Source organism: Triplophysa rosa, linkage group LG21 (genome assembly GCF_024868665.1).
Source record: "Triplophysa rosa linkage group LG21, Trosa_1v2, whole genome shotgun sequence".
Classification (NCBI taxonomy): Eukaryota; Metazoa; Chordata; class Actinopteri; order Cypriniformes; family Nemacheilidae; genus Triplophysa; species Triplophysa rosa.
This window is the reverse complement of record NC_079910.1, coordinates 15,721,284-15,733,359: the sequence shown is the minus strand read 5'-3', so window position 1 is coordinate 15,733,359 and position 12,076 is coordinate 15,721,284. Positions and strand designations below refer to the sequence as shown.

Sequence of the window (12,076 nt, the reverse complement as noted above, 5' to 3'; positions counted from 1 at the left end):
AACATTCTGTTATCATTTATTAACCTTCATAAAACCTGTACATGACTCTTTCTTCTGTGGAACACCAAAGAAGCTATTTTGAGAAATGTCTCTGTGGTTTTTGTGTCCATACAATGGAAGTCAATGGGGTCCAGTGGTGTTTGGTTACCAACATACTTCAAAATATCTTCTTTTGTGTTCTGCGGAAGAAAGAAATCTATACATTTTTCTTTTCTGAGGATTTTCTTTTACCATCCTCTGCTGAGTATATAGTAGTCACGGGTCCAAAAGGACCTTCTCCTCTGTTGTTATACACTCCCACTTTCACTTGAAACGGAGAGAATGGAGGAATGCTCTCGTTTTTGAAGATATATCTAGATGCATCAGGGGAGGTCACGGCCGCCTGCATCCAGTTCTGACCACCGAGAGGACGAAAAGCCACCACGTAGCCGAACCCCGGACCACACTGCAGCTCTTCAGGAACCGGCTGAGGAGGCCCACACGTACAAGAGAAAGACAGTGAGAGAGAGATCATGTCACAGCAGTGTTACACAGACAGCTTAAGCTCAATTTAAAGACAGACTTTGGAATATTCCTTTCACGGTGCTTGAGCATATGTGGGTGCAAAAATCCATAAACATTTGCTTTGCCTGACTGAAGAGTGACTGCCATTTTTAAACAAGGGCCGTTGAAATGACAGGCTAACTGAGTTGACACCATGATGGTTCTCTTTTTGATACAGGCTGGTGAATATAAATGTGTAAGGAGCTTGTCGCGTTACCTCCCATGTGATGACAAGCTCAGAGCGACTGCCGCCTCCTCCGCTAACCCTGGCCGGGGTCGTCCTTGGCACTGCAGTGTTACAAACAAGACTTTTACAAGACACGACAAAAGAAGACTGCAGGAAAGGCAATATTTTCCTCCGTCTGTTTAGTCTGATGCCTCTGAGTTGCCACTGTACTTATGAGAAACATGGCCACAAGTAGGGCTGTCACGATTATTGAATAATCGTCTCATTGCGATTGTTTGACCTCATCGAGATGGTTTCAGATCATCGCAATTATCGCACATCTCTATAGAAGACACTAGGGCGAGCTGTAGTGCATCTGCATATTGCATATTTTAGTGTATATATTGTAACTAAAGAATGATAATACCGGTCAATTGTACCAATAATCACTTAAAAAAACTTTAATGCTTATAGCCTACCATAAAAAACCTGTAGTAGAATTTAATAGTATTATTAAGCTAATCTCAGTGTGAAAACCAGTCTACCAAAATTTCATTGACATAGAAGTAAACTTTTATTGTAGTCTTGCAAGTGAGAAAAAAACAGACTAGAAGCTTTTCTATGACTGATAGCATTTTAATGGTGGCTTCAATTCACTCCTGATCAAACTCGTTTTACATGTATTTAGCAGCTGTATTAATAAAACATAGTCTTATATTCAGAACAATATGGTCGTTTCAAAGCCGAATAAAAAATGTATGAGAATTAAATGTCAAAGCCCTAAAACAGACAATCTTCATAATCGCAATGATTTATTAGTCTAATCAAGACTTTGTCTAATCAAATCTAGTTGAAATTGGGCCTTTGTTCTATAAATAGAATCTTGAAAACCAAACCTCATGAGATGGATTTACCTAAAGATGTTCATCCAAATATATTTCTACTAGGGCTGTCAATGATTAATCGCGATTAATCGCATCCAGAACAAAAGTTTGTGTTTACATAAAATATGTCTGTGTATTGTGCATATTAATTTTGTATTTATAAACACATACACATAAGTGTATACATATTTAGAAAATATGTACATGTACATATTTATATTTATTCATATTTTAAATTATACATGAATGTTTATTCATTTGTATATTTTATATTTTTCTTAAATATGTGCGTGTATGTTTTTATAAATCCAAATGTAATATACACAGTACACAGACATATACTATCTAAACACAAACTTTTATTCTGGATAGGGTTGGGCGATGTCTACCAAATTGGCATCGGACGATGCATACAGTGAAACATCGCGATGGACGATGACATCGGGGGGCGGGGCATATCAGTTTGCTAGATGGCCATCTGCCAAAACATTATATCAGTGCTCTACTGTAGACTGCCACCAAAACACATTTTGTGACCAGTTTTCAAGACAGCATGATTTTTTTTTCACAAGTACTCGCATATGTACGACCTGCAAATTTGGAATTTCTTCTGGTTGTTATTTCATGTGGAAAGACGAGTAGATCGTGAGCCCACCAGTGTAGGCTGTGTGTGTGATAACTGCGCGGGTCACGTGGCACTGATGTTTCCCGCTGCCATTGCGGACACGCACACTTCGACACGATGTCATCGTCTATCGGCCCAACCCTAATTCTGGAATCGCGATTAATCGTTTGACAGCCCTAATTTCTACATCTATTACAGACAAGGGTAAAAGATTAAACATTATGTTCTAGTACTCACAAGAATCTTTGGTCTTTATTTTTTGTGAGGGTTTGCTGGGTTCCCCGGTGCCTATAGAGTTGGTGGCCAGCACTCTGAACTCACACTCCACCCATGAACTTAACTCCACAACACGAGCCGTCAGCTGATCTCCTCCTAGAGTCTCCGGCACTGAGGTAGACAAACAGAGAGATGATAATCTGAAAGTATTTTGAGAATTCTCAAAAAGAAAAGAATGATCCAAGTAAAATGCGAAAGATTCGTAACTCTTCTGCTAGACTAGCTCCATATACATTGGAAGATCTAAAATGAATAACGATTCAACAAAATTATGGAGAAATGGCGAGTTTACACAAGACTTAGATGAGACAGTTTTCAATCTTGATTGTTTATCTACTTGCACAATAGCTGATAATAACTTTTGTTGATTTAAAAAATCAGATTGCAGCTTTAAATTAGTGAGTAACTGGCAGGTAAATGTATATGTTGAATCTGTGATCTCAAACTTTCTCTAATCAAAGGTAGTGTTGACAGTAAGTTGTGCTTTTGTAGAATAAAACAAAAGAAAGAAAGAAAGATAAAAGCACCAAAATTTGTGCGAGAAAAGACACATGTACAAACAGACTGTCTGATTAAAAAAGATGCACAAGCAGACTTACTAATAGATAGATAAACATAGATAAAATATTAGACCCTGGACCACAAAACCAGTCATAATGATCTATTTTTCTTTTATGCCCAAAATCATTAGGATATTAAGTAAAGGTCATGTTTCATGAAGATATTTTGTAAACTTCCTACCGTAAATATATCAAAACTTTATTTTTGCACCAAATTCGCTAACAAAAAATGGCGGGAAACACGCCTACAAACTTCACTCGCTGCTGGCCGCTCTTTGGGAATTACCCACTCAAGTTTGGTCTCGTCAACGTCATTATAGCTGTAAGCAAACAGAGGGTGTTAAAGCAAACCTGTTTCTTCTTAGCAACGGCCTACTACAACACCTCTGATGGACAACTTTAAAGGCCATTTTCTCAATATTTAGATTTTTTTGCACCCTCAGATTCTAGATGTTCAAATAGTTGTTTAAAATTGTGCTTCAGAATGCTTCTGCGTTTTTGTTGATTGGGTTACAATTGACTAGTCTCTCTTTGCTATAGCAAATAAAAGCTATTTCTATAGAAATAGATTTACACAAGTAATGCTGAACCGGATATGCCCCCTTGCGTCCTTGAAAAAGGCCTATTGACTTGCATTGGTTTTGTGTCCATGCAATAGAAATCAATGAGGACCAATGGTTTTTGGTTACCAACATTTTTCAAAATATCTTCTTTTGCAGAAGATGGTGAGTAAATGACGAAAGAATTTTCATTTCGACGCGAACTATTCCTTTAATATATCGCTACTATCCTTCTGAAACCTCGTATCTCCATACTTTGTGTTTTTTTTTTATATAAATCATTATTATTAGTCACCCTTTATGTTTGTCACTGAGTTTTGCAAATATCTAACCAATAGAAAGTATTAAAAAGCTCTTGTCAACTTTGACATCACAGTATTTAATCATTTCAAAAGTAAAGTGTTTTTTCCATTTCCTGAAAAACAGCAAATTTGGACATACAAGGTTTCGGAAGGACAGCGACGATATGTTAGTGACTAGTTCACTTGCTACTATGTGGCAAAAAAGTTCAACTTTTTCCTCCAGTTATTAGTTCCACCTCAGAAGTCTCTACAGTATCAACATGGTGTCTATACTGTATTGTTTCCTGACCGACTGGAAACCCGAAAGTTGTGTAACACCCAGACTATCAGAGTTCAGGATTTGCGCAGGTGCTTTTCAATTCCGTATGCAGCACTGAATGGACAGATGGATTGTGGACATTATGTCTGAACAATCATATGCCTCTAAATAGATTTGCTTATGAAAAATCACCACGCTTAAGGCAATGCTAAAATACTGAAAAGAATTTACAGGCCTTGTGCCAAACTAATCTAACTTCAATAATGACTATACAACACACTCGCAGAGCGTTATGAAAGCAGGGCATTTTCATTCCAGCTAACCATTCTTGCACACCTGTTTTGGCAGCCTGCCACCCGAGAGAGAAGGGACTTCTGGTCTGGATGTTGTAGGCAAAGACAGGACTGTGGTTATCAGGACCCGGACGCCACAATACAAAGGATGTTGTTTCTGTGATCTCATCAACTCTGATGTCCAATGGTGGGCCAGGGGGACCTGTGAGGAAGCGGTTGTGCAAAGTTTTGTACAGTTTAGTAAACGTTTTTTTTTTATGTTTATGTAATGCGTGTTTAATCGTTCAGGATTACCTCGTACCACCACATCTGTCGCCATGGACGCACTGTCCACTTTAGTCTGTACGGCACAAGTGTATCTCCCAGCATGCCTCAGCTGAATGTTACGAATCATGATGTCACCAGCAGACGTCTGTGAGCACATACAACCATAAAAATCATTTACTGTAAAAAATGGAAATATTATACAATATATTATAATGCACTGCACTGCATTATTAGAATCGAGAAACAAAATGATCCTTTGAATTTTTGCATTTTAAATGTCATCACAATCATTAAATGCAATGTTTTAAATGTAAGTCTTTAGGGAGCTATACACACCCCGCCAACTTTTTCAAAGTACCCCCCATGGCTTCCAAAATTGATCAGCTGCTCATTGAAGAACCATGTGAATCTCACTTCAAGGGAGGGGTCACGAGTCACCTGGCATGGAATGACAACACTCTCTCCCACTGTAACGTCCAGCTGGGTGGCTTTAGAAATGATGATTGTTGGCTCTGAAATAGCAATATATATGTGTATCATACTAGTTCTCTGTGCATTGGTACACAACAACAGCAGTAGCTGTACTGTAAATAAGTGCATTATGGTGAGGCTGTTAGACACAGCTGGTCGCCGGAGATGTGACAGGCGTACATGATAAGTGAACTTGGCATGTTCAAACTCAGAACAGTACAGCACTACTACCACTAGATGTCACTATGACGCTGTTTTCATCTCATAAGATCTCACTAAACGCACCACCGAAAACTCCTAGATTCGAGATTTTGTGTCACACACAGAGTTGTGTAATGTATACAACAGCCAGTGAAATGAAATCTGGAGTTTTCAGGAAAAACTCTGTAGTCCTTATTTAGCAATTCATCATCACCTTACATTTGTACTGATTTAAATGTAAACTTCATCTAAACCTTAGCTGTCTGGTAAAACCATATGTGACCCTGGACAACAAAACCAGTCTTATGGGTCAATTTTTCGATATTGAGATTTTTACATAATCTGAAAGCTGAATAAATAAACTTTCTATAGATATATGAGTTGTTAGAATAGGACAATATCTGGCTGAGATACAACCGTTTAAAACTCTGGAATCTGAGAGCGCAAAAAAATCAAAATATTGAGAAAATTGCCTTTGAAGTTGTTAATCAGGGGCACTGTGGCAGACCATCCACTCACAAAAATAAAGTTTTTATATATTTAAGGTAGGAAATTTACAAAATATCTTCATGGAACATGATCTTTACTTAATATCCTAATGATTTTTGGCATAAAAGAAAAATTGATAATTTTGACCCATACAATGTATTTTTGTCTTTTACTAAAAATGTTCCCGTGCTACTTAAGACTGGTTTTGTCATCCAGGGTCACATATATATATATATATATATACAATGAAAGTTGAAAATTGTTATTGTAAAAAGCCTTTGAAATAAATAAATAATAAAAACTAATTAATTAATTAATTGACAAAGGTTCAATCATTTATATCACTTATCTTTGAATTCCCTTATGCTGAAATGACTGTACTGAGAATGCCTCTTTAACTCCACCAACACAGGAATCTTGCTGCAATTTTATTTTAACTGTTTGCAAATGAACATGTCAAGTGAATGTTTTTATGATTCGGGCTTTCATGTGAAAATAAGAGCGCGAGTTTCTATAGAAACCAACTTCAAAAACAAGAGGGAAAACCGAACGGCGGTTTCAATAGAATGCTGGTATTGTTCTTGTCGCCTGTCAAACGGGTGAAGAACCCACCGGCTTCCAAAAAAAGCGTTTTAGATGAATTCAACCCTTAATGAAACACAGCACTGTTATTCCCACACATATCATCATGCATTTCTAATGCTAGTCAAATAAATCAATTCTCCATTAACCACAAGCACAGTTCCTCTACAAGCTTTACTCTTATGGGCTATATAGACAATATAATATTGTCACGCAAAATATAATGCATCGCAATGTAATTAACACTGTGATTGTTGTGTTCGAGTGATATACTCATAGTTATTATCATAAGCAAACCCAAACCTTTTCGTGAAATCACTCGCTGCATAAAACCTGTTCCATTAATGAAGTTTAGTAGTGCATGATGAATAAACTTGATTTGTTATATTTGAGTGTTCTTTTGTCACACCGGCACATACATTTACCAAAAGTAATATATTATTTAATCTAAATGGCAAACAGTCTTTAATACTGAAGCATCCCAGCATACCTTTCACCACTAGTGTGCCAGCACTGCTTGCCACTCCAAACTGGTTTCTCGCCACACAAGTGTATAGACCTGCGTCTAGTTTGGTGATGTTGGATATCCGGAGACTGCCATTATCCAGCACAGAGACCCTAGACAACAAAGAGAAATGATGAAAGCAGTGCATTTATATACATCCATATAAACAAGAGCCCAAATCAGATATAATATGACACGAGCATCAATATACTTCAGTCTGGTCATAGAAGTCAACGGGCAATGCGGTGTGTAATTGCTACGTGACTCCTGTGTTTGTTAGCTCCTAATGTTTGTTAGCATCGAGAAAATGACACATATTTTATGTTTCACAAACAGAAAAATAATTTACAGTTACGGACTGTTTTTATTAAAACTGAAGTACTGCTTTTATGGTAACTAAAATATAGGATCCCTCCTTTCAAACGAGTCTTCCGTGGTTATTGCTCCTTTGTAACTATCACCAGCATGACACATCAAACTGCTGATTTCTCCTGCGAGTTACTCATTCTTCCGCTTTCTGTTCACATCACTGTGCTCAGAGGACATTCAAAACACAGCTTTTGGCTTCACGGTGATGTGCATGGCAATCTTTTCCCTCTCTCCCATGAAATCCGTGGTCACAAGTATCAGAGGACTAGTTTCACTAAACCATAAAGCCACCGTGTTCTGGATCTCAATACCGTTGCAGTACAATTCACATCCAATTTGGAACATGTAAAGATAAAAGTTCTCATAAGGCACACAGATGCTCCAGACGGTGTTCCAGACGGTTCTCATCTTTTGTTTAACTAAGAGTTTATCACAGGGCCACATGGCCACAAACCTCAAGTAACCGTGACATGCAAAATACAAGTTACACTTGTATTACACCTCCTGCCAATTACCATACGAAATTATTTCGACTACGTTTGAACAAACAATACAACGTTTTTAGCTGCAGTAATTTAAAATTAATGTAAGTCTATGGGGCAAGGCATTGAATTGTGCAGTTTCAGCACAAGTACGATTTGTAGGGAGGGGTGGAGTGAGCCGTTGGTTGCAATTCGCAACCTCACCGCTAGATGCTGCTAAATTTCATACACTGGACCTTTAACGACTTTAACAAAAATATTTAGGTTTTCAAGCCCTCCAGAATGCCTTGACTTGCAGTAGCTTGTAATATACCGAGAACATTAATTTAAAGTAGTAATTCAGAATTTGATCACATTGTTGTCACTTGTCTTCACGTTCCTCCGTATTCCACTTCAAAATAACGTTTTATAATAACTAATAAAACCTACACGTTCATAATCTCAGATCCAAGTTAAAAGTGAAAATGAGTTCTGTGTCGCTTTAATTTGGATGGTGCAGGGTGATGAAAATAATGCTGGAGTGCAGAACTTAAGATCTGCTTCATTTACACCATGAGCTTTCGCCATGTGCAGTCTTCATAAACAATGCACTTCTAGAAGAGAAAAAAGCTTTCTCACATCGCCATGGGAAACAGACCAAGTAATTTTTATGGACATGCTGATGTTTAGCGAGTGGAATTTTTAGAAATGGAGGTGTGCTGTGCTTACAGAAGGCACGTCTTCTAATGTCATGAGGAATTATTTTGAACGCTTTTAACCAAAATGACAATTCCATCAAGCAGACATGTGGTACAGTCTGTTTTTAGCTAAAAATACAGCGAGAGAGAAAAAGCGACACATTCAGTACAGCTGGAATTATGCATAGATTGTCAATGTGAATACTAAAGCTGTGCAAAACTGGAGTTTCGTGGCTTTAAAAGGAACTTTGGGTATAGAGCGATGTATGGCTTAATATATGAACAATGGCATTGACTTTATAAATGTGAAATAAAAAAACTGTGTAACTGTCACAGTATTCATAAACTGTGAAAAAATATTTTTACTCGGAGGCCGCCCTTTTTTGCGTCAAAATCCGTGACATCAAATGATCGCAACCTAAAACTGTTCGCTACAGCGAAGCACACACGTTTTCCACACATAAAAGTAAAATATGAGACGTCACGCATAAGATCAGATAAATAAACACACAGCGACAGTAGGTGGCGGTATGTCCTCTTGACACAAGCCAGCCTGCCTGCCATAAAAGAAGAACGAGTTCAGCAAGCGTCTGCACAAGGTAAACGTGCATTAAATCAGCTTTAAACCACCGCCTTTAAGACAGTTAAGACTATTTAAGACATCATCATCCACCATTACCGTATACTTTATACATTATGAGAATATACTGATAAACACAATAATAAGATGCTTGCGGTTTGGTTATTTATTCTGTATTAGAGCACACGTGAATATTAACCCCGTCAGCTAATGACCGAGAGCGAGAAGACAGCAGACCTCCGTTACACTTCGATCGATCCGCATGTGTTTAACTGATAAAGTGAAGTTGACGCCGTAGTTACTGTTTATTGCTAAAAGCCAAAGCTTATGACTACACGTGCACTGAGAGGAGGACCGACCAATCACAACAGCCTGAGAAGCGTAAGCTCGCTGATATGGTATGGGTGGGACATCTTCAGACACACGCTCGAAGCGGGGAACCAATCACGACAGACCTGGTCAGCTTTACCAATCAGAGCGTTTCGGGAGGAGGGATTTTATAGAAACCGGAAAAAATCTAATCATTTTGTGAGAAGAGGGACAGCGGTGAACAATAGACTTGAAATATCTGAAATATAAAGCGTTTTTTTAAAACATGAACATCCATTGTTAAACACCCAAAAAACATCATCAAAGCTTTCGAAAACAGCCAAAGAATGGCACCTTTAACATAAAAACATAAAAACACAAAAAGCTTATATTGCAGTCATATTTGCATAGCACAGTTTTCCAACAGGTGCTAGATTATAACAAGCAATATTAGTCATGAAGAAATGAAAGCAACATTCTCTATTTACTACCCACATTATTACTAGAAAAGCCTGAAAAAGCTATTCTTTGCCTCTCTCTCTCTCGCTCTCTCTCGCTCTCTCTCTCTCTCTCTCTGTCAGGAGTGCAACAGTATTTAATGAGAGACCCTGTCCTTCTTCCTAGCCGGAGCTGGAAACTGTGGGTGGATGTTAGCACAAGGCTGATAGACAGTGATGGCTACTAATGATTTTCTCACAGAAGCTCCATGCTCACCGCTTCAGTCTTTCTCTCTGCCATAGCGCTTAAATTCTCAATAGATTCATATTAGTGTATGCCATTGTCTAAACTTTTTTAAAAGCTTCTGATCTGGAGGCATTAATACTCTGGTTTTTACTGGTTCTGTCCTGTCAATGTTATATGTGACCCTGGACCACAAAACCAACCGTAAGGGTTCATTTTTTAATTGAGATTTATACATCATCTCAAAGCTGAATAACAAGATTTCCATTGATGTATGGTTTGTTAGGATAGGATCATATTTGGTCGAGATAAAACTATTTGAAAATCATGAATCTGAGGGTGAAAAAAATCGAAACATTGAGAAAATCGCCTTTGAAGCTGTCCATCAGAGGCGCTGTAGCAGGCCGTCGCTAAGAAGAAACAGGTTTGTTTTAACGCTCTCTATTGGCTCACCGCACGAATTTGTGGAGAGTAGATGAACACGAAAGCTGAAATTCTAAACTTTACATACAGTAGATAACAAAGTTGAGTGGGTAACACCCAAAGAGCGTTTAGCAGCGAGTGACGTTTGTAGGCGTGTTTCCCACCATTTTTGTTTGTGAATTTGCTGCATCCACTCACAAAAGTTGACCCATACAATGAATTGTTCGCTATTGCTACAAATTTGACCGTGCTACTTAGGGATGCACCGATACCATTTTTTAAAGACCGAGTACGAGTATTTTTTTCTGGTACTCGCCGATACCTATAACCGATGGCTGTATAATGTACAATAATGTTAATAAACCAGTATCTTACTGGTACATTTTCTTTTTTTCTTTTGTTTTTAGGTCTACTTAAATTTAAGTACTATTTTTTAATCAAGTTCTATTTTTATGATATGTAGCACAATTTTACTAGCACATTTACTTCAGTTTGCTAAAGTAAACGATATACTCTGTGGTCAAATTATAAAAAATGAAGGGGGGTGGTGTGGTAAAATGTGAGTGTATTATAGCTTGTTCAAGTCAAACGGACTTTTATTTTGACGGATCGCCGCAAATGGTGTTTGTTTGTGTTCGTGTCCGCGTGCAGTGAAATGCTGGCGCTGAAAGCTCCACAAGCACAATGCGTTCAGTACACGCAACCGCACCACTCTTTCACACACGGTAACGCAAAACAAGCAGAATACATATTTAAACAGTATCTGAATATTTTGTTAACTGTTACGTTAGTTGTTAGCTGTTCAGCGCTAATTTCTTGTTAGGAAATTCCTGGATTCCTCGATTCCGTCCGCGTTTTCCGTATTGCGGAAATCATAGGGCTCCATATGTATGTCACGTGAGGTATCGGTCTTTGGTATCCGTGTGTCATTACGAGTACGAGTACATGAGCTTGGTATCGGGCCGATACTGGTATCGGTGCATCCCTACTATGACTGGTTTTGTGGTCCAGTGTCACATATTAGGATTACAGACCTGATTTTGAAAGATAATTTAGATGCCTGCTGAATTTATCTTGAAGATAGAAATCCTAATCTGAAATTAAAAATCTCAGTAAATCCTAATTTTCATGATTATCCTTAAATCTGATGCTACTGGCTGGATATTCATTGCCGTCATTCATTGCTCATAGAGGTAATTTTATTCAAAATGTATTTGCTAAAAGTTTATGGGTCCATGACAAAATAAAATCCTTTAAAAATGGATGTAATGCATATTTTTGACTGAGCAAGAGGTGTTTAGACATGTGTTTAATTACTATTACTATGAAAAAGCATTTTCCTTGTTTTACATTGGTTGTTACACCTGACAGAAAGTGAACACAGAAAGTGCACCCGCCTACTCATTACATGAAAGTTGCTATCTTTCAGTATTTGAAAGAAATCTACAAACTGTCAAGGAGAGAGAACCAAGCGCAGACGGCGGTACAATAACTTAAACTTTTATTAACAAAAACCCACGATGGCGGGAAAACCAAAACTGAACAAAGAAAACATGAAAACAAAGACTTCCC

General features: G+C 37.9%; 1 protein-coding gene across 1 annotated transcript in view; it reads right to left on the bottom strand.

Annotated features, from left to right (window-relative positions):
- Positions 1–12,076, bottom strand: part of cntn3a.1 (contactin 3a, tandem duplicate 1) — a 68,191-nt gene that overhangs the window by 7,839 nt on the left and 48,276 nt on the right. The window contains exons 12-18 of the mRNA XM_057363045.1: positions 6,969–7,096; positions 5,072–5,247; positions 4,763–4,880; positions 4,512–4,670; positions 2,456–2,605; positions 761–831; positions 232–466 (exon numbers count right to left, since the gene is read on the bottom strand). Coding sequence (XP_057219028.1) covers positions 232–466; positions 761–831; positions 2,456–2,605; positions 4,512–4,670; positions 4,763–4,880; positions 5,072–5,247; positions 6,969–7,096 — 1,037 coding nt within the window. The remainder of the gene's footprint in view (positions 1–231; positions 467–760; positions 832–2,455; positions 2,606–4,511; positions 4,671–4,762; positions 4,881–5,071; positions 5,248–6,968; positions 7,097–12,076) is intronic.